Source organism: Motacilla alba, chromosome 2 (assembly GCF_015832195.1).
Source record: "Motacilla alba alba isolate MOTALB_02 chromosome 2, Motacilla_alba_V1.0_pri, whole genome shotgun sequence".
In the NCBI taxonomy this organism is placed as follows: Eukaryota; Metazoa; Chordata; class Aves; order Passeriformes; family Motacillidae; genus Motacilla; species Motacilla alba.
Genome location: NC_052017.1, coordinates 55,167,088 through 55,194,775, shown reverse-complemented (window position 1 = coordinate 55,194,775; position 27,688 = coordinate 55,167,088). Strand labels below are relative to the sequence as shown.

The 27,688-nt window shown below is 41.5% G+C and overlaps 1 protein-coding gene across 2 annotated transcripts in view; it reads right to left on the bottom strand.

Annotated features, from left to right (window-relative positions):
• Positions 1-27,688, bottom strand: part of PDE1C (phosphodiesterase 1C) — a 351,275-nt gene that overhangs the window by 53,417 nt on the left and 270,170 nt on the right. For both annotated transcript variants that reach the window (XM_038125944.1, XM_038125952.1), the window contains 2 exons: positions 11,215-11,315; positions 9,306-9,434 (listed from right to left, as the gene is read on the bottom strand). In XM_038125944.1, coding sequence (XP_037981872.1) covers positions 9,306-9,434; positions 11,215-11,315 — 230 coding nt within the window. The remainder of the gene's footprint in view (positions 1-9,305; positions 9,435-11,214; positions 11,316-27,688) is intronic.

The following is a 27,688-nucleotide window of genomic DNA, read 5'->3' as shown; positions in this document are numbered from 1 at the left end:
TGCACGAGAGCCGTGGTCAAAGCCTGCAATCCCAGAGACTGTGGCACCTGTTTCTCCAGAAGTCATGAGGACACAGATGTCACCAGAGCAGCTTCAACACATCATCTGCTTCATATGCAAAAAACCTGGACACTTTGCCCAAAATTGCCCACAAAACCAGCAACAAAAGACACCCTTTACTCCAAAAAACCAGGACACCAGCGCGGCTCCCCTGCCCCGCACTACGACATAAATGCAGCAGGCTTCCTTGAGGGGAAAACTTCCCCCAAAGCAGAAAAGGGGGAGGCAGGGAAGCGGGATGCGGGGAAACTAAATAACAGTGTACAGGATAAAATCTGGCAGCCTCACAAGCGTTTCAAGCTTGTGACCACCAAAGCTTTTGTTTTCAGGTCTACCCAGTGGATGGTCATTGGAGTGGACCTGCCAGAGGACTTGCCAGACTTGACAAAAGATCGCCCGAGACTGGACAGTGAGTACTTTGTTATTGGGGACACAGCACACACACCCATGGAGATTGAGGTGGCACCCATGACCATCAAGGGGGACATACCTAATCTCATTCTTCTAGCGCACTGTCCACAGCCACCCTTCCATTTGGCCAAGGGGCAAATCATTGCCCAGGCCATTCCTGTCCCTGCAGAAATATCAGTAGATGACAAGGCCCCAGGTGTATACTGGGCGGAAGTGGTTGGTGAGGACAAACCCATTATGGGATGCAACCTGATGCGTGGAGAAGAACATCTCCACGTGGAAGGGCTGCTAGACACAGGGGCAGATGTGACAATCATACCTGAAAGGCTGTGGCCGTCACATTGGGATTTGCAGCCCGTGGCTGGTAGAATCCAAGGTGTAGGAGGAGTCACATTGGCAAAGATATCAAAAAGCATCGTGCAAATTGAGGGACTGGACGGAAGATTGGCCAGTGTCCGTCCGTTTGTCACTGACTATAAAGCTCCCTTGTGGGGTAGAGACACCATGTCGCAATGGGGGGTCAAATTGGTCATCCCTAAAAGCCCCCAGGATTTTTAGAAGCGGCCACTGTGGAGCGCCCTGCCCACAAGTTAACATGGCTGGATAATAATCCAGTCTGGGTACATCAGTGGCCACTCAGTAAGGAAAGGCTGAAGGCGCTCGAGGAGCTTGTGAAAGAACAATTGGCTAAAGGACACATTGAAGAGACAATAGCCCTTGGAATTCCCCTGTATTTGTAATAAAAAAGCCGGGGAAGGATAAGTGGCGACTCCTCCATGATCTAAGAGAAATAAACAAGGTTATTGAAGACATGGGGTCTCTACAACCAGGGATGCCCTCCCCAACCATGCTCCCGCAAAATTGGAAATTGGTTGTCATAGACATAAAGGACTGTTTCTTCCATATTCCCCTACACCCGGAAGATGCACCACGGTTTGCCTTCTCGGTTCCTACCATCAATCGAGAAGCCCCAATGAAGCGCTACCACTGGAAAGTATTGCCTCAAGGCATGAAATGCTCTCCTTCCATCTGCCAGTGGTATGTGGCTTCATTTCTGTCCCCAGTACGTGCTCAAAAAAGGAAGGCAATCATCCTACACTACATGGATGATGTGCTTGTGTGTGCCCCCAATGACATAATACTCCAAGACACACTTGACCTAGTGGTTAATGTTTTAACCTCTGCTGGATTCCAACTGCAGGAAAGCAAGGTTCAGAGGATGCCACCTTGGAAGTACCTGGGCCTGGACATCACTGCACGGACCGTTGTTCCTCAGAAATTGGAAATCATGAATGATCCCAAAACCCTAGCAGATCTCCATTCCCTATGTGGATCTTTGAACTGGGTCAGACCTTGGCTAGGCCTCACCAACGAGGACCTAGCTCCCCTTCTCAACTTACTGAAAGGGGAGAGAGACCTAGCTTCTCCCAGGGAGCTGAACCCAGAGGCAAAAACCTCTCTCCAAAAGGTACAGAAAGCTTTGGCCGAGAGGCAGGCTCATGGTTATCGGCCCGAGCTGCCTTTCAAATTCATTGTTTTAGGGGAGTTAGCACACATACACGAGTTAATATTCCAGTGGTCTGAGGGGCAGAGTGATTCGCTTCTAATCATAGAGTGGATTTTCCTCTCCCTTCAGCGATCCAAAACCATCACACAGCCACAGGAGCTGATAGCTCAGCTGATCCGGGAGGCCAGGGTAAGATTGCGTGAGCTGGCCGGTTGTGACTTTCAGTGTATTCACCTTCGAGTTAAACTTTCTAAGGAGGGAAGGAACTCTCCTGAGAGGTTCACCAAGGAGATGCTCGACAACCTGCTCCAGAGCAATGCCAGTCTCCGGTTGTCCCTGGACAGCTACAGTGGACAGGTATCTGTCCACGCCCCGTCACACAAGTTGTTCAACGAGGAATTCCACCTCATAGCTCCTGAGATAAGGAGTCGTAGGCCTCTCAAGGTGCTTACAGTGTTCACGGATGCGTCCGGGGCCTCCCACAAGTCGGTGATGACTTGGAGAAATCCACAGACCCAGCATTGGGAAGCTGATGTTGAGTTTTTGGAAGGGTCACCCCAGATCGCTGATTTGGCTGCAGTTGTGAGAGCCTTTGAGAAGTTCTCGGAGCAAATTAATTTGGTTACCGACTCAGCATATGTGGCGGGAGTAGTGTCCAGGGCTGAGCAGGCAGTTCTTAAAGACATCGAGAATGAACAGCTCTTCAGATTGCTCTCAAAACTAATTTATTTAATTTCCCAGCGGGAGCATCCGTTCTTTGTGATGCACGTGAGGTCACATACCGATTTGCCAGGCGAGATCACAGAAGGTAATAGCAAAGCAGATTCCCTTGCAGCTCCAGCAGGAATGGCACGCCTTCCAGACATCTTTCAACAGGCAAAGCTAAGTCACCAGCAATATCATCAAAATGTTCCAGGTCTAATCCGCCAATTCCAATTAACACGGAGTCAGGCTCGAGCCATTGTGGCCACCTGTCCTAATTGCCAGCTTCAGGCAGTCCCATCACTGGGTGTTGGGGTTAACCCCCGAGGCCTTGGGAGCTGTGAAGTGTGGCAGACTGATATCACACACATTCCAAGTTTTGGGCGCATGAAATATGTACATGTCAGCATAGATAAATACTCAGGTGCGGTTTATGCCTCTGCCCACATAGGGGAAAGGGCTGCACATGCCAAACAACATTTGGTGCAAGCCTTTTCAGTGTTGGGGATCCCTAGGGAGATCAAAACTGACAATGGCCCAGCGTATGCCTCCAAGGAGTTCCTAGAGTTTGTCCAGCAGTGGGGAGTGGAGCATAAGACAGGCATCCCCCACTCCCCCACAGGTCAAGCTGTGATTGAGCGTGCCCACCATACGCTCAAGCAAGTCCTGGCTCGGCAGGGCAGTTCTGCAGTGTGGATGACTCCACAGCAAAAGCTCTGCAAAGCGCTTTTTACAATCAACTTCTTAAACTGTTCATTTGAAAACATGAATCCCCCAGTAGTACGTCATTTCAATAATAACAATCGGCTTAAGTTTTCACAGCGTCCACCAGTTCTCATTAAGGACCCAGAAACCTGGGAAGTCAAGGTTCCTTATGAGCTCGTCACCTGGGGACGTGGTTACGCATGCGTGTCCACCCCCTCAGGCCCCCGATGGATACCCCAAAAGTGGGTAAAACCTTTCATTCCCAAAAGTCCAGCTCCAGCAGACACCGAGGAGAAACAAGCAGCTGTCGCCTCAAAGAGAAGACGCCGCCGGAAAGAGAAAGAAATTTCCTAAAGGAACTGGCTGCATTCCGGTAGACCCATGAACTTAAAGACACTCTTGAAAATAAATGGTTTTTTTAATAGAAGAAGAGAATCTACCTCCCACCTATCCTCGCGATGAACCCTGTCCAAGTTGTCATCCTGCTGGACTGTTCAAAGATTGGGGACTCTCGGGGTGGTGGACTTCTATAATTAGGTCAATTCTGTTGTTTTTGTTGTTTTTTTTTTTCTTTTTTAACAGAAAAGAGTGAGGTGTTGTGATGCACTATATAGGTATTTAGATGTTCTGCACTGGGTGAACTTTTCCCATGGTGCCCCCTGGTAAGGTGGTTTGTCCCTTGAAGCCCCTCCCTTCGCCCCTCCTCACTGTGTCCCCTTGGCTGTGGCCTTCCGTCCCCGCCTCCCATTCCACGGGTATAAATGTCCCTTGAGATTGGAACTCTCTCTCCTTCTTCACCTGGAAACCCTACGATGCAGATGTCTCCTTCCAACTAATAAACAGGACATCAGAACCACGTGGAGAAAGAGCGCTTCTCGTCCTTTACTTCGTCCATGTAGGATCCATGCGGGCTTAAATCCCAAGCTAGCCGGGGGGATTTACAGCCGGAAACCCACGGGTTCCTTCACTGAAGGCAATGATTTATGGGACCTTCAAGCTGTGGCATCTGCATTTAGCAAAGGCTATCTGGTTAGTTAACACCAGAGGTTCGATTAACTGAACTGGCCCAATCGTTACCACTGGAGCACAGTAGATGGAGATAGTGTCTGATGATGCGTATGAGAGCTATGTCAGTAAAGACAGTTTGGGTTACTCCCGCTTCAAGCAAAAGCAAACCCAGCCATGGGATTGTTTTTACTCAAGGACCTGGTTACACTTGGTGGGTAATGCAGTGGGACAGGGAAACATGTCATGTACCTCAAGGGGATTTGACTTTGGGTGAGAACAGTCTGTAATGTTGAATTGCATGTGTAACACTTGTCACTGAATGGCAATGCCACTCCATGTTGGAAATAACATGAACAATGAGAATGAACTGCTCTCATTAGATCAGTTATGGACCAAATGAACTCAATCCAAGTCTTGGGGGAACAATCAGTGACTATTGAAATAATACCTGTATTTGTATATAGTTGTTTGTATGTGTATATGTATGTAGTTAAAAGATATTAATTGGGACATGATATAGATGATATGAAATAAAGAGTGGCAAAAGTCTTGGGTGGGTGACCCAAAAAATGTGAATTGTATTCCATTATCCCTCTATGTCAGTCCATGCAGTTTGTGTTACTGTCCTGTTAAGACCCAGGGATCAGAAGTGGATCAAGAACCAGTGTTTTGGGTCCATGGAGACTGGAGGTGCCAGGGTCCCTTTAAGAGTGGGGGAACACAGACAGAGCTTTCTTTCTTGTTTCTCTATGGGCTGCCAAGAGAGTTTCCTGGGGCCTACTCTCTGGGCCAGGGCAGAGAGAAGCAGAAGCATTCTTTAGTTTCTCTCTGAACTCTGTAAGAAATTGCCTGGTGCAGGTCTCTGAGAAACTGCATTTGTCAATCCTAGACTGTTTTGGAGGAAATGTCCTAACAACTTTTTTGGCCACAGTTGCCACAAGCAATCCCTGTCCCTGCAGCTGGAATAGGACCTTTTTTTTGAACCTTTGTTTTTGCTACTGCCACTCAGGACAGTCATGCTGTGAAAATTGATCCTCCCCTCTTCCTCCATGAGTTACAGCTTTGTAACTCATCTACTGCCCCAGATCCAGTTGCCACTGTTGACAGAGCTGCCACCACTAGGAGAAACCCTGTCAGGTGGTATGGAGCAAATGATTCAGCAACATTTGACTGGTTTTGAACAAGAATAGCTCCCCAAGTTCTCCAGGTTTCCTTTGTTTTATCTATGTTCCCCCTTCCCTGTTGTTTGGGGCAAGAGGGAGTTTTGTTATCATGAAGGTTCAGTTGTACTGCTGGGTTTTTTTTCCTTTGCTCTCTCTCTCTATCACATGGTTGAGAGAATGGATCTTCTCGGCCATCTTGTTTTTGTCATCTGACTGATGCGGTCTTCTACAAAAAGTCTCTGTATTGGGGGTGGGGCTTCTCTGCCATGTTGTTTTCTTTGTTCTTGGGGAGTCCATAGGATTCAGAACCTTTGTATCTAGTGGTTATTACTGTTATCTTGATTATGGCTGGGTTTATTTTAGCAAACTTACTTTTCAGCTTACATCTTCTTGCATTCGTCTCTCTTTGTTGGTGACAGGGGTGTGGTTAAACAGAAAAAGAAGGTAGCTTGTTTCCCAAGCTCCACCCCATAAATTGTCTCCAAGCAAGACACTTCTCAGGGAAAAGCATCCAGTTCTGGCTTCAGAGTTGAAAGCAACACCTGTGTGGCAATCAATGAACTGCAGAAATGCAGATAATAGCCACAAAATGTTGTTCCCAACTGTGAGCAACTCTACAGTTGTTGAAACTGGCCTAAAAGACATAGCAAGAGCTGCGCTACACCTTGTTAGCTTGCACTTCTCTCTTCTATGCTCCATCACTCAGTACACACTGGTGGCATGATTTTTTTCAGGTTTCTCACTGAGCTGAGATAATTCAAAGGATAATTCCACTTCTCAAAGAAAACAAAAGCCATGATCTGAAGATGCTGATCTCCATCAATCTTTACAGCAAACAAGCTAAGCTGGCTTACATAGAAACCCACAGACAATGAAGTCTGCTAACAGTGACAAGAATTTATAGAAGTCTAAAACAGGAAAACTTACTGCACAGTTACAATAGTTACATCTCCTGAACTGATCTATGTGGCTAATTTTGTCCAGTCAAAGTCTCAGAACTTTATTATTACAGAAATTAATAGGAAAACACTACATTAAAATAAATATCGTCATTGGCTAATTCTCACTAAAAGTATAAAACTCAGAATATGCATGTGCCCATCTTGAGTGCATAGGAACAAAATTTTACTAGAAAATTTTACATGATCCTGCAACCATGCACACACTATTATTTATGAAAAAAAAAGCATATGACCAAAGTCTTGAAACAAATAAAACTGATTGACAAGAAGGGTTCAGAATTATTTGAGGGACAAAACACCTGGCAGCTTTACTGAGAAAGTCAGTATTGAATTCAAAGTTACTTCCCGAAGTTGTACTCCTATACAAAACTAAACAACTAAATATTTCGCAGATATCTTTTTATTCAGCCTTTCTTCAACCTCTTTATTTTAATTATTTTTTTATACTTAGCAGTAAAGATTTCAATAAACTGCATGGAACTTACAATTAAATACAGCGTCAAAAAGACATCTGTAACATTATACTGGAAAACATATGTTCAATTTGCAGTTTATTTTCTTAGCTCACTGTGATCTGGCTTTCTTAGAGTTTTTTCATTTTATAACTTGCACAAATGGGATTCACAAAATGCAGCAACTCAATTAATTTTCAAATATTTAATGAGCGCCAGAGAAATACACATATTTGTCTGTAGAAGAAAAAAAAAGTTGTTTAAGCACTAGTAAGCATTCAACTCTTTTCTTCCTGACTGCAGCCTGAAAGTTCTCTTCCATTCTCCTGCTTTCCTTACAAAACCCATAGCCATTTATTTTTTAACTGTGAAGTGTGTCTCCAATTTTCTATGTATCTTTCCTGAAAATACATTACCTAATTAGATGACAGAATACAAAAAAGTTCTAAAATCCACACAGATATCTAGAATTGCAGGTCATCAGATCTTCTTTTCCCAGTAATGTTAAAAAAGGAGTCAGAGCTCAGCTCAGAAAGGTACTCAAGAATTTCTATTCCAAAAACATCACTTAGGCCTTTTGCAGAGGGAGATTTATCGGTCAACAAAAGTGAAGTTTAATTTGGGCATATCAAATTAGTTGCCCAAATCATCCTTCAATACTGGGGGTCCTACTTTTGAGTCTTATAATGGGGAAACTCTGGGCTTCTTGGGTTTTATTTTTCAATGCCTCAGACTTTGCTGAAGTCAGTTGATGTTTACAGTGCTTCCCAAATGTTTGCTTATGGGATTTTGTAGTGGCAGTCAAAAGAAAAAGCACGTAGAAATCACAAAGTTTGGAATTACAGCACTTCCACACAATACCCTTTATTCTTCAGCACTGCTGTTTGATCACCAGCTATAAAATCATACTTAAGAGAGAACAAATAAGCAACCCAAAGCACTGAATATTTTTGCTCAGGTGGTTAAAATATTTTTTAAAGGGATGGGTTAATCTTTGGAACTTTGGTTCTAAGCACATTGTATCAGCAGAACACACATATTGGCACTACAGAATCAATGAGGAATATCTGAAATCGGCTTTGATTCAATCAAAAACTTTAAACAGTTTAAAGCTCAAAATCATATTAAAGTCTTTACCTGAAGTCAGTGTCTATGCAATGAAGCATACTCAACTAGCTACTCCACTACAAACCGTAGCTGTTCCTTGTAGACAGTGGCTCTAAGACTGATGTTTCTAGTAACTTAGTTCCTTATGTTTCCTCACTAACATTAAATGAAGCAGTAATTTTCTGCCAGTATTTGACAAGGCATTTCCATATGTACATAAAATAGATTTTTGACATCACAGTGGAGACATTTTCTTTCTGTTCCTTCTTGCTGCCCATCATGACAGTATTCTATATATTGGTGGGTAGAATTTTCAGGGCACTCCTCCACAACATTGACTGAAATCAGCACTCTAAGTTCCTGGTGTTTAACTATAGGATCAATTCACTGTTGACAAGTTGAAGTAAATAGGAAACTCAGGCTAAACACATTAGCAAGCACAGCCTTCACTGACCATCTTGGTAGAAGTGAGCCCCAGAGGCAGACTTATTTCCATACATTTATATTAAAATTAGATTAAACAACTCTGCAGCACTATGTTACATTTAAGAATGTGTAGGAGGCACTGTGTGTCATATAGGATTTCATAAGCTGCTTCCTGTCCTATGAAAAAGACCATGGGGCTGGATCCTTCCTGTCTAGCACACTAGGCTTTTTTTAAATTATCACCCCTTGAAATTCACGAAAACCAGAAAAGTCACTTTGAACTGTCTGCTATTAGAAAGTTAATCATGGGCTCATTTTGGCTCATAAATCATATATTTCATGAGGCGTATTTTAAATTACAGTTTCTTAAATCTCCTATGCATATGTAGTAGATCTATGCTCCCTGGACTGGATTATGTTTTGCATGAAGTCTCATTTATAATTTCCATAGAGGAAGTGTTAAATTAGATAAAGGTTATATTAATGCTTTAGGACAAAGAAGCAGCAGGCTAGGTCTACACTCAATTACATGTACACAAAGAGTGCCTCTGTGATACTTAATAATGACAAGGGAGTCAACCCATGTATACTATCACCCATTGTCACAAAGTCTAGTCTCACTATCAGAAGTGAAAAGTGAAAGCAGGAATAAACAAGACAAACACCTTTCAAAGTTCTTTATCTTGTAGTATAGAAAGACTAATATCTAATATACAATAATGCATATTTATATTCAAACAAGGTAATACCAGTCTGTGATGGTACTCCAATATTCCTAGGCAGCCACTATGCTCATTTTTACCTCCAATCATCCTTTGAGAGATTAGATAAAATATTCATCTCTTCATCATCTTGCAAAAGACGATACGCCGCACTAACATGGTGATTTTCAAGCACAGACCGGTCATTATATAGAATGGCTGAGTCTGACCTAGCATTTAAAAGAAAACATGGGAGAGGTTGTTTTTTCCCTGTCTAAAGAGACCCAGAAGTTTTCCTTTGATCAGCTACAGCAATTAAGTCTATAGAATAGATATGAGCATTTTAAAAGTTCTTGTAGTACTATGTTAATTGCTGTTACTCAGTAAAAGAAATCTAAAGAACACTGCAAAATCTATTTAACCAGATGAGACTCACCTAACTGCCTTGTTACATACTTGAAAACAAGTGCTGAAAGCTGTGAGAGATATGTAGAGTAGAACCATGAGGCTTTTCCCTAGCTCTAATGGATGTCTCTATGATAGTAAAATCTGACTGTACCCAAATAAGCAATTGCAAGATGTGACCCAATACTGTTTCCAGAACAGCAAACTGGCTGTAAGCAAGATATAACTAAACTGATTTCTGACATCTGTGTGCTAGACTATGCTATCTGGAAAGGCAATTGCCAGTGGGACAGATTAGGACCAAAGGTACTTCATGCCTGATTTTAAGTCCCAGAGCAGAGATCTGTGATTGATGAATGGGTAAACTAGTGTGAAGACAAAGAAGTTAACAGGAACAGAGGGTGGATATGTTTTGTTACAGTTCTCACTCATATCTGCTTCACAGAGAGCAGTGTATATTTTTATTCTCAGTGTATATTTTTGTTCTCATTGAACACTATTTGATGTTCAATGTTGGAAAAATTAAATATCTACTGTCTTTCCTTGAATATTTTTACAAGTATTTAGAAAGTACTAAATACTTTCTAAAGTACTTTAGAAAGCAGATCCCTAATTTCTATATGCATGAAGTTGTAAGAAGAGTAGTGTGGCTTCACCCAGAATAGAGACAGAGACTTCTTTCTATATTCCCAGTCTTAACTGTGCGTATGTTTGCTTTATCCTGGAAACCGTTATTGATATACAGCATGATTCAGCTAACACACTACAGACATCTATTTTAATTACAAACAAGTAATCTAATTTAATTACAATGCATTTAATTACAATGCAAGTGTGCAGTGTCAGCCGAGGACATTTAGACATTTTGGCATTTCTACCAGTACACTCCTATTGTCAAAATGATACATAGACATTGGATGTCCAATTATCACTGAAACTAGAGACTTCATAATCTTTGTGCACTTCTGAATTTTGCTGCCATCTTCATATTATTTTCCACTCTTCCACCAACCCAAAGGCTTTATAAAATACATAGGTCCAGTCTAGTTTGGGATCAGTTAATTATGCTCTAGCAATTTATGATGCTTTAAAAAAGTATTTCCCTGATTAGGTAGTTGTAAGCATATCCCTTTGCTGCAGGTGTGGCTTTCCACTCAACTGAAAATAGTACGTGTAGCATTTATGTTCATTGAAGAATGCAACAAACATGGCTGAATGCCTGACTTATGCCCATATTGTCTGAATCCTCAAATTCAAAAAGGAGAAAAACCTGTAAAATTACAGTAGCTCCTTCAAAACTTTTATCTTTGTCAAAATACATCACTCTATACAGACTTTGGTCTTTGAAAACTTTACATGGAAATATTTTGGGAACTTTCTTTTTCCTGGTTATTAATATGAAACAATGCTCCGGAATTTAGAATATATGCATTCCATTGTGAATGTTTGAACAAGAGAAAATTAAATGTAACCTGAGAAAGTTAACTTTCCTCCTGCAACACTTGAAAGCAGAGTTCCTGGACTTTTCTAAGGTGGCTGTGCTATTACTCTCCAAAGATTTCTCCCTGTTTCCTGACCTTTCATCATGATTTACAGCAGCCTCACCTTGTCTGGATGTGAAAATTGTTGGTGGTTCCAGTGTGTTCATAGTCATGTATGGCAGCTGCAAAAATCATAGCGAAGATCTCCAGCTCTGTCAGCCAGTGCTGAAAAGAGATTACAGTACGATCAGGTAAGTTGTCATTTTTCTCAGGCTTTTGTCTTCTAAGGTGTAGCAGGTGCAGGCCCTGCAAACCTGCCTTGGCGTTCAGAGGCAGGATGCTGAGTCATGAGGACTGGATGTTAGGAGTCCCTCTCTCCCGCTCTTGGACCCTTGTTTATCTCTCTGTAAGGCTGTAGGTCACTTTCCTTTAACCCTTACGATTGGACAATTCTCAATCCTCCCTTGCCCTATATAAACCCCTGTTTCTGCATGGCTCGGCAGACCCGCTGTCCCTGAGACCCTTCGAGACACTCCGTGGAAGAGCTACGTAGAAGACCAATAAAGACATCGTCTTGGAACCTCATACAGCGCTCTCCTCTCTTTTCTGGTCTTCAAATGCTTGCTGCATGCCCCAGCTGAGCCTAGCAAGCTCAAGAGCTGAAATCACTCATGACCTGAGAATCACTAAAGCTGAATATCACTAAAGGCTTGCTAAGGCGCAGGCTGGAGGCACTGCTAGAGCTTGGGCTGACTAGCCCCCCTCAGAGCTAAAGCTATCCGGCTTTGATGCAGCTCCTGGGTACACCCCGTAGCCCAGCCAGCGGCATTACTAAGGTAAGTTATTTATCCTTTGTTGACAGTCAGTTTTGCATGTCATTACCTTTCCCCTGAAGTCTGCCAGCTGTTTTAAAGCAAACTTCTCTGGTTGATACATAAAAGCCAAACCAGTGTTCATCCTGGGCTTTCATCTAAATAAATTGAACTTCAGCAAAATTGTTCAGGAGCTAATAAGGTTTAAGGCAGAGCAAGGGGAACTGTGCCCTTCTGAAAGAGCAATGTTTCAAGAAGATAAATGAGGAAAACTCAAGAAAATCAAGGTTCATCAAGGGGAACTTGATGATATATGTGCAGGTAAACACATACCACCAGGGTAAGTATTTTCAGTTCAGTGAAATGCTCAGTTTATTCGAGCAGTAGAGACTCAGATACAGAAGAATGTCACTATTTTCCAGAAAACGAAAAGTCTTTTGTCAATCACTGAATCATGAGGAGAACAAGGAAGACAACTTCAAAAGATGTACATCTTGTTATTAATTTATCATTTTTTACAACACTTGAGAAAGCCCTGAAGTTTATGGAATTTTTCCTAATTCCCTAGTCAAAGCCTTATTTTACAATGCTTAAGTCACTTTTGCCTTAGATTTATAAATTATTCAGATGCTTTTAATAATTTTTATCTGAGTCAAATAATTTTATTGTCTGGTTTTCCACTGAAAAGGTGGAAAAGGAGTCAGAGGTTTTAGATACTGTAGATGCTGTAAATATTTGTGTGAAATGCTTAAATGTACTGCATTTAGAAAAATCCTTTACCACAGTGACTGCCAAATACTTCTGTAACACCTCATTGTCAACCTGCAAATGTTTTGACAGGCATTCATATACAAACTGCCTTTTAATTCAAGGCCCAGCAAAGGCACTAAGGCATCCAAAATCTATTCTAGACATCTCCTAGAGCTCAGGGGCCACCACTAGTATGTTAAGCATGTGTAGGGAAGCACAGGTAACAGTGGGACTCTGCACACAGCAACGTGTCTAGCTCTTTATCTGTGTTTCACAGTCATCTCTGCATAACCAGTGAAGAATGGAGCAAGTCTCAGTATAAAAGATCCCCTTACATTAAAATGTAGTTTGAAAAGATACTTTGCACAATGCTGCTGACCATAATCAACATAGTTCTTGGGTTTGGGTTGTTTCTTTTTCTTTGGTGGGCTTTTGTTTGTTTGTTTGTTTGTTTGTTGTTTGGGTTTTTTAGTAGCAAGGGAGAGAGGATGATGAGGAGTGGAGGAGTAATAAGAAATTATCAGAATCAGGAACTTCACTGTTTTCTCATATCTACACAACTGATCCAGGATATGACTGAAGAGCACTGATGGTGGAGAAGTCTGTTCAATTTTGTTTCCAGGTGTGACATATGAATAAGGAAAGATTGCCAAATGATTAAGAACATTAATTCAACTTTCAAGCAACAACTCCTGGCAACTGCAATGGGAGAAAAAATGGAACTAACGTTTCCAGGCCACATGTCTAGATCTGGACTTTCATTGCCCACAGGGGTCTGCCCTTTCCCAAAAGGAGAGACTCCAAGACTTCTGGTGCTCAGAAACAGCCAGAGTAATTCTGTATTATGCCTGCAGAACTCATTCAAGACGCATTCAGCTAATCCAATGCATCCACTTCAGACCATCTGGACAGCATCTGACAATTCTCACACTAACAAGATCTCATTACCCAAGACTTACAGCATCACTAATGCAATGTGCCTTAGTGTTTGAGGTTTCCTACCTTGTCTCTTAAGGCACATACAGGGAAAGTGTTAACTTGAATACCTTACCGAAGCATCACTTGTTGAACAATTTTAGGTAAGGAAGGTTTTCAAATATGGTATAGTAGATCTTATTATTAGCAGTATCTTGTATTAGCAGTATTGTGTCATAACAGCATTCCAGGAAGATCACCAGAATAAAACTGGAATTACAGATGCTAATTTTTGGTAATAAATAAAGCAGTGTAAGTAGAACAAAGTCAAAACAGGCTAGTGAGTAACATAAGGGAAGTAGCGGGAACCTCTTAGTCCTTTTTTTTCCTGCCACAACCTTGCAAGACAGAACAAACAAGACAGCAAAGAGCCTGCAGAGAATGGATGCAATCTCCATCAGAGTGCTGACTTTACAATTCACTGCTTTGTAGTAGATTTCATCATGGAAACTGAAAGCTGATTTTTAAAGAACAAAGCCATCAAGACCAGCAGGACTGTGTCACAAAAGATGAAAAGAGCAAGGAAATGTGAATGGTTTTGATTTCTAAAGGGCTAACAAAACCCTTTGTGATGCACAGAGTAGAAGAGCCAAGTTCCCTACCTGTCTCACCCGATGCTGTTAGCCTGGTTCAGTGCCGGTCTGATCTTTGTTTGTGGCCTTTTCACAATTGTATTTTAATTATGGAATAAATTCTCCTTATTAATCAAATTGGGTAATTTATTCATAACAATTTGGTGGCCCTGACATGATACAACTTCGGGTTTGCAGCTCTTCCTTTCTGATCAGGAGGTGCCCCACTATTAACTAGTGGCCTGATGGTGTGGGAGAGCAGCAACCCTGTTAGATCCGAACATTGAATTAAAGTAGAAGCCACAAGCAAAAATGGGAAAGAGAAAACAAGCTTGAGGCTTCCAGAGACCCATAGAGAACCCAAAGTGGGTCCTCTGAACTCCGGTATATTGTACTCATAATTCAGTATGTGCACAGAGATCCACAAGGCACCGAGACCTAAGTACCGGTAGTAGAGTGAGAGTGACAAAGAATCCGAATCACAGAGACTGGGTTCTGACTTTGATCTCAGCAAAGCAAATGGTAAGGAGTGGATGCCCTTGGGAGGGTCAGGGGGATAAGTAAACCTTTGTGTCTCATACAGAGATATAGAGAGGGAAAGTAAAAAAGAAAGGGATGCCCTCTAAAGCTTAAGGGGAATAGTAAGCCTCTTTGACCTCTCTAAAGATTGTTAAATTTAGCACTGTAACCCCTAGATCCATAGTCTGGGAGAGAAAAATTTGATGAGCCCTTATGGGGCGGGGGAGCCTATTACCAAATTAACCCCGCAGGAAGGTCCCCTGACAGCCATTAATTTAGTAATAAAGAAACTAGGTTAACTTAGCCAATAGATATATGAACCCCACCAGAAAGTTTTCCAGGGTCCAGACAGCACTCTGGAGATTAGGTCAGAAAAAAATTTTAAAAGAGCAAATTTAAAGTTATAAAATTGGGAGAGATGAGTCAGAATCAAGAGATTAAAGTTGACAATCAAGAATAAGGCTTGGGAGTCCCCTGCCTCAGCCTGTGGAGGAGGCTGTAAGACCAACTGCTCCTCCTAAAGCTACCTATTTTTCTCCTCCAAAGAGAACACAAAGTAAAGCTTGAAGATAGAGAGAAAAATAGAAAGAAAAATATCAATAGCATAGGTAATAAAAATGAGAGCAGAAAACACCACCCAGAAGTTTGTTAATGCTCCCTTTTAAAACAGGGGATGTAAAGCAAAAATTTTTAAAATGTGACTGATGGGCAAAAGAAAAGATTACAAAAAGAAAGAGAGCTTGAGAAGTTAGATGAGAAAAGATTAAAAGAAAAAGGGAGAGTGCAAAAATTGTTAAAAGAAGCACAAAAAGTTCATGTGAGAAAAATAAAGGAACTAAGGTAATTAATTAAAGAAGTTAATTTAACATGGTACCGGTTAAAGTTATTTAAAATAAGTATATGAACATAAAGCAAAGAAATGTAACCATACCAGCCCTGAGAGCACCTGGAGTTGACCCAACTTGAAAGAAAAGGTGCCTTTATATTTGTGTTGTCCGATTGTAAATAAGGGTGAGTGAAACAGTATTATTGTAAGAGTGAGTGTGGATAAACAGAAGCTTATCTAATATAGATTGATGATTTCAAAGTGTAACTTTATTTTTCTAAAAGGAAGAAAACTGGATTGTATTGTTAGAGAAGGAAGAGTATTCTGTGTTGTAGATAAATAAAATTTGAGTTGTCAGGAGATTCAGTGAGAGCAGAGAGAGAGACCAGAGATGACTAAGTGGAGTTCTGAGAAAAAGAGCTGATAAGTTAAACTCAAGAAAAGGAGGGAAGGAGGAAGTGCCAGTAGATATGTCTCAAGAGGCTCAGATTAGGCAAGTTTTGATGTTAGTGCAAAGAAAATCGTTTCAGAAATAAAAAAGGAGATGGTTTGATGGTTTAAAATCATGAAGACTATAATGATTTTCGTGTTTAATGAGATTGGAAAAAGATCTGGAAATGTTGATGGGAGTTGTAGAGAATTTTTGCCAGAGAGAGATCCCATTAAAGGAAAAGAAATAAGATGTGTTAATGGTTTGTAGAAAAAGTCTTGTAAAAAAAGTAGTATATGCATGCCTTTGAAGATAGTATACAGTTTTAAGAGAGTTTTTAAGAAAAAAAACTCTTTGAGAAAGATTGATACAGTTTTGCAGATTAAGGGAGGTTTATTTCTAAGAATTTTCGGGAATTCTTTGAAGTTTTTAATTTTTTTTTTTATTTTTGGCAGTTTGTTTTGAGTTTTGGAAGTCTTGAGAAGTTTTAAGAAGTTTTTTTAAAGTTTTAGAAGTTTTTGAGGTCATTGAAAGAAATTATGAAATGCCAAGAAAAGTTCGTTAATCGAACTGTTTAACAAGAAAGAATTGAGTGTTAAAAAAAATCAGTAGTAAAAGCAAGAGAGAACTTTTTAAAATCACTGTTATTAAACAAAATATAAAAATAAAAGTAAAGAATAAATTGTGTGAGAAATATATTGTTTAAAAGAAAATTTTAAGTACCAAAAGAGTAGCTGTAAATTATTGTGTTACCATGAAAAAGCTAAACTAACAGGATATTTAGAATATTGTAAGAACAAGACCCTTAATGTCTACTCAAGTCTGTGAATTATATGCAGTTTTAAAAGTTTAATGAAGCTAGCAGCTCTGAAATGAATCAGCCAAATTTATATATTTGAAGTCCAAACGTGTGTTGTAGCTTATAATTGATGTGTACATCAAATATGTGTTTGACCAGTCTCTGTTTGTCTCTAATTGATAAGTTTGTGCTGTATTTGTTATGATTACAGTATGTTAAGGTAAACTAGAAGTATATTAGTAAAGAAGTATTTGTGCTTAAACAAAAGAGAAAGATTTAAAACATCACATTCAGTGTGTAAAATTAAGTAAAAGCTACATTGTGTGTAAGTTTTAAAAGTTTAAATGTGTTTTTGAGAAAATCTGTATAAAGTAATTATGAGTTTAAGAACTACAGTATGATCTGAAATAATATTGTCATCCTATGATAAAAGTTACAGTTGCATCAAGTTACTATGTTTTTATTGAATGTCATGTTATGAAATGCAATATTTCAATAATTATCCCTTAAACAATTGAATAAGGATACATAATGTGATGGTTTTCTGAACATTATGGTATTTACTAGAAATTGTTTCTAGTGATTCTTTTAGTTCAAAAGAAATTCCCATAGAAATACCTGAAGTAGACCACAAAAATGCATTATATCCTGACAAAACCTTTGTATTTTAACTAAGATCAAAACTTAAAAAAAACCCAAAACCTTCTAGGAGCTAGATATGCTCCCTATCAAGGAATCCCAAAGGCAGAGCTAAGTCCTTTGTTTGAACCACAAAAGAGACATCCAGGCCTTTATCACATAAACAACTCAATTTACAAGTTCAGCAATCGCTGCAGGCCTAGTAAATTGGCAAAATGTAAGCTAAGCAACTAAACTGCCCATAAACTAACTTCCCTTGCAGAAGTGAGATAAGATCTTCCATTGTTTTCCTGCCTCTTATCACCCTTTTATTTAAATTGAGTATGTTTTCAATTTTTTATTGTTCTTTGATAAACTCTTTGCCACAGAGTTACACAAAACCCAAAGGAGTTCCATTGTAATTAATATCTATCTAGTAATTTTGAAGTGTAGTAAACATCTTTTGTGTTACCTAAATTTGTAAGTTGTAAAAACAATTAAGAGATAAAATGTTTTATTTTGAACTGTAGGTATTATTCATAGAGTTGTTTTAAGTGTATTGAGTATTTAGATTGTAGTATGCAAATTTATTAGGAGAAAAAGATTTTAGTGCTTTTGTTATAATAAAAAAAAAAAGAAACAGATGTAAAAGCTAATGAAACACTGTAAAGAATGTATTAAAACAGATAACATAATTAGTGAAAATCTGAAAAAATCAGGTATATAAGATACAAACTAAATTTAAGTTACAAGAAACATTAAAAGTAAAATTAAGATAGGGTATGACAAAGACCGTTAAATATTTAATAAGTATCAAATGAAGGAAAAAAAAAGCCAAGTATAGCTAAAAAAAGTGTACAGACTAATTATAACTTTAGAGCTAAAATGTCAAAGAAATTAAACTCTAAGAATTAGAAATACGGAGATGCTGTCCTAAATCAGAAAAGAAATTAAAAAGGCTCTTATAAATCTTATAAAGTAAATACTGACAATGAGACCAATTACATCAGTGACTACATCCCAAGGTGTAAGCTCTTCTACCAAGAAGATAACATCTTGGCCTTTGGCTGCAACCTGAAAGGGCCTTGAGAGAGGTAGAGAGTTAAAAACTCCAGAAGATTATTTTCACCATATTGGTCAGTCAACCTCAAAAAATGAGCTATTATAGCATTATCCCCAAACTCCACCTTAGTAGCAAATGTAACTATTTTTATAATTTAAAAAATATTAAAATAAAATATATAAAATATAGCAAAAAGAATAAAATACTGAGATTTGTAAGCAATATATTAGAACCTTTTTGTTCTGCAAGAGACAGAGAAAGAATAAATCGTGAAAGTAGAATGACAAATACTACCAGCCTTAAACTACTATAAAGTCAAACTATATCTGAAATTACATTAAGCACGTACATTGATATAATAAAAGTATAATTGAAAATCCAAATAAAAGAAATTAAAAATTTAAAATAATCTACCTTATGAAGAGTTCTTAATTTTATACCCTGACTAGTAATATAAAAATGTAGCTGTTAAGTTTCATAAATACTGAATATAAAATTAAAGAATAAGCAAGCTTTGCTTACATAAATACTGAATATAAAATTAAAGAATAAGCAAGCTTCCTAAAAGCACAAATTTAATAAATTGATATAGAAAGGGACAGATTGTGATAGATGATGTGTATAAATTTGTGCTGAGGTTACAGTAATTTTGCCTGTTGAAAATCCTAGCATACTGTTATGAGTAATTTAGTAATTCGTCCTGATTAAAACCATATGTGTATGGAATATGTCCGAACTATAAAAATCTTAATAAACACCGTAGTTGGGGACAGAGGATGGCCACATGGGATGACAAAATCACAGCTGGCAGGGAGGAAGAGAAAAGAATTAACATACAAACAGGACCTAGCCACAGGAGACGACCATAATTGCTGGAATGACCAGGAGCCATCCAGTGATGATGGCCCATGAAGATGTTCAGTGCAAATAATCAGAGCCATCGGGAACATACATCTGAATGCCCAATTCCGGTAATTGAGCAATATCACACACTGCTTCCCGGACTAGGTTTTTGTGCAGCACAGGACACAGAATGAAACCAACCAATGAATGAATATGGAGGACATAGAAAGAAGACAATGAACTTAGCCTCGGGCTAGAAAAAGAGTATAAAAACGAACTCTGCCATGCAGCATGTGTGAACCATGAGGGCTTGATGCTATAGAGGTCAGGCCAGTGTTCACCCAGCTCCGATCCCGGGATCAGCGCTGTCCCTCGATTGTTTGGCTGTTGGGACTGTATAGTGGTCGCAAAATAAATTCTGTTTTTCATTTTTCTATTAAATTGGCTGGCTAGATTTTTACCTATAACAATACCAAAAGAGGGTTCTGGGAAACTCCCTCTGATGAAATTACAACTATATGCACCAAGATCCTAGCCTGAATATTCGTCTCCAGAAATGTTGATTCCAGAGGATTATTTGTCTGTCCAAACCCCAGCAATATGCATTTGATATGCATCATCAATAAAATAAATATATGTATCCTAGAATGTATATTACAAGAGATTTTTCCTCTAACAAAGTGAATTATTTACCAGTTTCAAGAAACTCTCAGCAGGAGCCGTAGCAAGAATGGAAGAACTACATGAATAAGCAAACAAGGTAAGATCAACAATAAGGAAACAAGAAACCCTCCCCCACAACCCTCAGAGCTTAGAAATGTATAAAAAAGACTTTGTGAGAGCTGTCTCTTTGTGATGCACAGAGTAGAAGAGCCAAGTTCCCTATCTGTCTCAACTGATGCTGTGAGCCTGGTTCCGCATCGATCTGATCTTTGCTTGTGGCCTTTTCACAATTGTATTTTAATTATGGAATAAATTCTCCTTATCAATCAAATTGGCTAATTCATTTATAACACCATTGAGTTGCTAATAGGAACTGATTGCTTGAGACAAGGGGAACTCTTTTAGTTTTTGGGAGTTTCTCTGTATGGGAGGCATACATGTGGGGGGGTGGCAAAGATACCCCTAGATTTGGGTTGGGGGAAGGGGCTGAGGACAGTTCCTGGCTGGCTCTTGCTCTCTTGGCACTGGAGGGGAGACAGACTGTGGGCATTGTGGAGAGGATTTGCCACCACTGCAACGCTCTGTCCCTGCTGCCTTCTCCTACCACCACTGTGACCCAGCAGGGAACTTTTCTTCTGCTGCTGGGCTCCTGCACTCCCCTGCCCTGCCAGGACATGTCACAGGTTCCAGCTATTTGGCATGGAATTTTGGGACATTCTTGTTCACTGCCCCAGGATTTTTTGCTCATTCCTGCCATTTCCAGCCTGTTGCTTTCGAGAGTCCTGTTAGGGGCACCAAGATCGGCTGCTCCTGGGGGTTTGTGAAGCAAAGCCTCCCCTCCATCCCTTCCTGCCTCAGCTGAACCACCATTGCCACGTACTCCCCATGCCGGCTGTGACTGTAACTGTACCAAAGGGGAAAGTGCAAGAGAGGCTTTTTCTGCCTTCCTTGGCAGACACCTGTCTTGTGAACCAAGACACTGCCTATTATCTCATAGGCTTTTTTTATGTTTTAATACCTTTCTGGTCCCTTGGCTTATTTTCTTATCCAGAAACAGTTCCAGTTTTGTCCCTAACATGCAGTTTCACAGTAGAGGGACACAGATTACAATTCACAAAATTCACAGAATGACTAGGTTGGAAGAGACCTCAAAGATCATTCAGTGCAACTCATGCCCTAACACCTCAACTAAACCATGGCATCAAGGGCCATATCCAGTCTTTTTTTAAACACATCCAGGGATGGTGACTCCACCACCTCCCTGGTCAGGCCATTCCAGAACTTGATCACTCTTTCCATTAAAAACTTTTTCCTAATAATCAACCTGTATTTCTCTTGACACATCTCTAGGCTGCCTGGAGAAAGAGACCAATTCCCACCTGACTACAGCCACCTTTCAGGAAGTTGTAGAGAGTGACAAGATCACCCCTGAGTCTCCTTTTCTCCAGGCTAAACAACTACATCTCCCTCAGTCGTTCCTCGTAGGGCTTGTGTTCCAAGCCCCTCACCAACTTAGTTGTCTTCCTCTGGACGCACTCAAGCATCTCAATGTCCTTCCTAAACTGAGGGGCCCAGAACAGGACACAGTACTCAAGAGTCTCACCAGTGCTGAGTATAGGGGAAGGATGACCTCCCTGCTCCTACTGGTCACACTATTCCTGATACAGGCCAGGATGCCATTGGCCTTCTTGGCCACCAGGGCACACTGCTGGCTCATGTTCAGCCGGCTGTCAACCAGTACCCCCAGGTCCTTTTCCGCCTGGGCGCTGTCCAGCCAAATATTAGAATAGCTGTTGTGCTGTGTTCGATGATAATTATTTATAGAAAGTTCATAAAAGTACTGGAGTTTGTTCCATATATGTGTAGTTTATGGTTTCTTCGTCCTACCCTGTGTCCCAGTTCCAGTAGCTGTTTTGGGGGTTTGTTAATAATTGCACCCTGTTTGTTAGAAGAGGAGCAGGGAATGAGGCTTTTCAGCCTTTTCTTTTCTTCTTCTCCTTTGAATCTGTTAAGTTACTTTTTGAGAATGTTCAGTTTCCCCTGAATGCTAAGGATACCACCTTCCTGGTATTTAATCTGGAAGGCTTCCTCTACATGGTCTGCAACTTGTCTAGAATTAGGGCTGAGTCTTCCAGAGAAGCTGATGAGACCTCTGACCCAGAAGTAGACCCAGGCATGGAAAATCCTGAGTGGTATGGAGAATGGGAGGATATGGGCCAAACTGTGAAGGAATTTTCTGACCCTGTAGCGCGGGATTTTCCATGTGGCAAATTCAGAACCCACCTGAGGCGGGGAAATACTTGAAAGAGAAATGCCACAATGACTTTAAGGAGAAAAAGCTCATTGCAATAAGCTGGGCCCTGACCTAGGTTTGTCGCATGCTGCTAGATATTGTAGGGCAGCAGAGAGAGGCAGGGGAGGTAAATCAGCAGGGAGGTAAATCAGCAGCTATCCCAGTCACTCAGGCTGCAGCCAACACCCCAGCTACTCAGGCTGTAGCTAAATCAGACAGTTAGCCTAAGCCTACAGCTAAACCAGTGAGCCTCAACCAATGGCTGTTGCTCCTATCACAAGAGACGGAAAACACACATTTAAAACTGATTGGCCTGCAGACAATGATGATGATGATGATCCTAGGGAAGGACCCTCAAAGCCAATTACTGACACAAAATCAGAGGTCACTATTGAGTCCTTTTCCCTGAAGGACCTTTGTGGCCTAAGAAAGGATTAAACTCAATGCCTGATGAATCTATAGTTAGTTGGTTAGTCCATCTTTGAGATGCTGCAGGTGAGGCTACAATTCTGGGTGGTACTGAAGCGAGGCATTTGGGATCCCTGTCACACAATGATGTCAATCAAACAATTGATTATTGACCAAGGAATGATAAAGGGGGACTAGCCCTCACAGTCTCTGGGCACAGGTCATGGGAAGTGTGGCACAAAGATATCTGTGTGCAGATGATCTCTATATGTAGCAAACCCAGTGGAAGACCATAGAACAAGGGATTCAATGCTTGAGAGAAATGGCAGTGGCAGAGATTGTCTTTTCAGATGACCTAAACACTGTAAATCCAGACTTGGTATCAGGTACACCCATGATGTGGTGAAAACTTGTACGACTTGGGCCACGGGAATATGCTGCTGCTGTAGCAATAATGAAGCAGGATGACAGGGATGAGACCATGCTTGATATGGTCAAGAAGCTCCGAGCATATGCAGATGCTGTGCGTGGCCCAACACATGCAAGAATTGCAGCTGTAGAAACAGGTTTGCAGAAATGAGAAGATAAAGTGGAAGAGAATCACAAGAAACTCAGGGAGGAGATTAAAGAGGACATTCTCCAAAACTCAGCAGTAAAGATCAGATGTTCTGGTACCAAACGTACACATTCCCCAGACAGGGAGAGAAGGTACACTCCATGAGCTGAGCTGTGGTTCTTCCTGCGTGACAATGGAGAAAACATGAGGAGGTGGGATGGAAAATCTACTGCTGCTGTGGCACAACAGATGCTTGAATTGAAGGACAAGACTCAGAGAGGGAGTTCCAGCAAAAAGGAAGCAGCTCCATTTGCCTGTAGCCGAACTGCTAGGTATGATGATGATGATGATGACATGTTCAATCCCCTTGAAGGAACCTCCAAGATATATGCCTAGGGAAAGAAGGATAACCAGGCTTAGAGAGGCCCTGCCTCTAGCCAGGTAGAGGCTAGGGAAATCATGTTTTTTGGACTGTGTGGATTCATTGGCCTGGCACATCAGAATCACAAAAATGTCAGCCTTTGTTGACACTGGTGCACAGTGCACATTAATCCCATTGAGACATGTGGGGACAGAATCTATTTCTATTGCTGGTGTGACAGGGGGATCACAGGATTTTACTTTGGTGGAAGCTGATGTAAGCCTGACTGGGAATGAGTGTAAGAAAGACCCTATTGTGACTGGCCCAGAGGCCCCATGCCTTTTGGGCATAGATTTCCTCCGAAGTGGATATTTCAAAGACCCAAAGGGACTCAGGTGGGTGTTCGGGTTAGCAGCTGTAGAGACAGAGGGTGTTCAGCAATTGAACACCTTGCCTGGACTATCAGAAAGCCCATCTGTAGCAGGACTCCTGAGGGTGGAAGAGCAATGAGTACCAATTGCCACCTTGACTGTACACCACCGACAGTACAGAACAAGTCGAGATGCTGCCATCCCCATCCACAAAATGATCCCTGAGATAGAGAGCCAAGGGGTGGTCAGCAAAACCCACTCACTCTTTAACAGCCCAATTTGTCCTATGTGCAAATCTGAAGGAGAATGGAGATTGACTGTGGACTATCATGCTTTGAAGGAAGTGACTCCACCACTGAGCGCTGCTGTGACAGACATGTTAGAGCTCCAGTATGAGCTAGAGTCCAAGGCCACAAAGTGGTACGCCCCTATTGAGATTGCCAATGCATTTTTCTCCGTTCCTTTGGGAGCAGAATGCAGGCCTCAGTTTGCCTTCACATGGAGCGGTGTGCAGTACACCTGGAACCGACTGCCCTAGGGGTGGAAGCACAGTCCTACCATCCTACCATCTGATCATGGACTTCACTAGAAAAGGGTGAGGTTCCAGAACATCTGCAGTACATTGAGGACATCATTGTGTGGGGGAAGATGGCAGCAAAAGTGTTTGAGAAAGGAGAGAAAAACCATCTTCTTGATGGTTTCGCCATCAAGAAGAGCAAAGTCAAGGGACCTGCTCAAGAGATCCAGTTCCTGGGAGTAAAGTGGCAAGATGGACGTCATCAGATTCCCACTGATGTCATTAACAAGATCACAGCAATGTCTCCACAAACCAGCAAGAAGGAAACACAAGCTTTCCTAGGCACCATAGGCTTTTAGAGAATGCGTATTCCTGAGTACAGACAAATTGTGAGCCCTCTCTACCTGGTCACTTGCAAGAACACTTTCCAATGGGGCCCTGAACAGCAACAAACCATTGCCTAGATTAAGCAGGAGATAACTCATGCAGTAGCCCTTGGCCCAGTCAGGTTGGGACCAGATGTGAAGAACCGGGGAGCCATGGTCTGTCCTGGAGCCCTTGGAAGAAGGTGCCTGGTGAGACTCAAGGTCGACCACTGGGATTTTGAAGTCAAAGTTACAGAGGGTCTGAAGCCAACTATACCCCAGCAAAGAAGGAAACTTTAGTAGCCTTAGTCCAAGCTGCCTCAGAGGTAATAGGCACTGTAGCACAACACCTCCTGGCACCCCAACTACTGGTGCTGGAGTGGATGTTCAAAAGCAAAGGTTCCCTCTACCCATCATGCCACCAATGCCACATGGAGCAAGTGGATTGCCCTCATCACACAGTGCGATTGTACTGGAAGACTGAATCGCCCTGGGATTTTCGAGATAATTACAAATTGGCCCAAAGGTGAAAACTTTGGTCTCACTGATGAAGAGGAACAAGAGCAAGTGACATGGGCTGAAGAAGCTCCACCATACAACCAACAGCCAGCAGAAGAAACACACTATGCTCTTTTTACTGATGGCTCTTGCAGCATTGTAGGGATGAAACGAAAGCAGAAAGCAGCCATATGGAGTCCACACAACAGGTCACAGAAGCTACTGAAGGAGAAGGTGGATCAAATCAACTTGCAGAACTCAAAGCTTTTTAACTGGCCCTGGGCATTGCTGAGAAAAGTGGCCAAAACTCTACCTCTACACTGATTCATGGATGGTAGCCAATGCTCTGTGAGGCTGGCTGGAGAAGTGGAAAGAGGCTAAGTGGCAGTGTAGAGAAAAACCAATTTGGATTGCTGAAGAATGGAACGACATCGCTACCAGGGTAGAGAAACTATCTGTGAACATCTGCCATGTAGATGCCCATGTCCTCAAGAGTAGAGCCAATGAGGAGCACCAAAACAATGAGCAGGTAGGTCAGGCTGCAAAGAGGTGTCAAAGATAGATTTAGATTGACAACACAAGGGAGAGTTGTTCCTAGCGCAATGGGTCCATGATGCCTCAGGTCATCAGGGTAGAGATGCCACCTATAAGCGGGCACGAGACCAAGGGATAGATTTAACCATGGACAGTATTTTGCAGGCTATCCATGACTGTGAAAAGTGTGCTGCCATCAAGCAGGCCAAACGGTTGAAGCCCCTATGGTATGGTGGGCGGTGGTCAAAGTACAAGTATGGGGAGGTCTGGCAGATTGACTACATCATACTGCCCCAGACATATGGGCACTATGTGCTTGCAATGGTAGAAGCCACCACAGGATGGCTGGAGACCTCCCTGTGCCTCACACTACAGCCTGTAACACCATCCTAGGCCTGGAAAAGCAAGTCCTTTGGAGACATTGTACCCCTGAGAGGATTGAGTCAGACATTGGGACTCATTTCAAGAACAGCCTTAACAACACCTGGGCTAGAGAACATGACATTGAGTGGGTGTACTATATCCCTTACCACGTACCAGCTGCAGGCAAAGTGGAGAGGTACAACGGGGTGTTAAAAACCACCTTGAAAGCATTAGGTGGGGGGATCTTTCAAAAATTGGAAACAGCCTGTAGCAAAGGCCACCTGGTTAGTTAAGATCCAAGGCTGCACCACCTGAGCAGGCCCTGCCCAATCTGAGCCCCTGCATAGAATAGATGGAGACACAATCTCAGTGGTACATGTCAGAGGTTTGTTAGGGAAGACAGTTTGGATCAATTCTGCCTCAAGTACAGACAAACCCATTCATGGGGTTTTCTTTGCTCAGGGATCTGGTTGCACATTGTGGATAATGCAGAGAGGTGGAACAACGTGATATGTACCTCAGGGAGATCTGATTGTTGGGTGAGAACTATGTGTAAATTTCACTGTTTGCTGAACGTTACTGCCATTTTCTGTATATAGCCATATACTTTGTATATATGTAGAGTTAGAATATATATTAGTTTGGTAGCAAGCTGATGATATGGGGATCAGGGGAGGAATGTCCTGGGGTGACTTCATGATGCTGAATTGTATCCCTATTCGTCTGTCTAGCCCAGAAATAAGTTTTGCACCTTTGAGACTGGTTCTGAGAAAAAAGAGGCCCTCCCTTCTCAGAGAAGAAGTGCACCATTTCTCAGACACTGCACTCCCTCCTTCACATTCCTGCTCCTGGACTATGTTGTCTGTGAATGGACAGACAGTGGGACAGAACTCTCCTTTGCTTTTAGATAATTTTTAGCTAGCTGAGGCAGAGAAGTTCCCTGGACTGTGGGGGTTTTGGTTTTTTTCTTTTCTTGTGACTGTAGAAATCTGCTCTGGACTGAAAACCCAGAAGAGCACCAGCAGCTCCCACCTGTGGCCCACTGAGCCAGACTTGGGCCATGGCATTTCCAGCACAGGAGAGACTGATAAGAGACTGAGTAAGCTGAGCTACAGCTCATGAAGGGGACTTTCTGAGTTTGTTATCTCTTTGGAGTAGCGAGAGGTTTTATTGTTTAATACTATTCATTTTGTGTGTGTGTGTGCTGGTGAATGCATTGCCTGTTAAGTAAACATTTTTTTCCACTTTTCTCCAAGGGAATCTTTTCCCAAAGCAGCTGGGGGAGGGACCGCTTCTTCTTTTCTAGAAGAACCCCCCTTGGAGGTTTTCTCCCAAATTTGCCCTAAAGCAGGAGAGATAAACATCAGATGAATTCCAAATTCTCTTTCAACATTTTTTCTATGAGAGAGGCAAAAACCTTGTAGTTCATATGGTAAAGTATAACAAACTAACTACAAAGCAT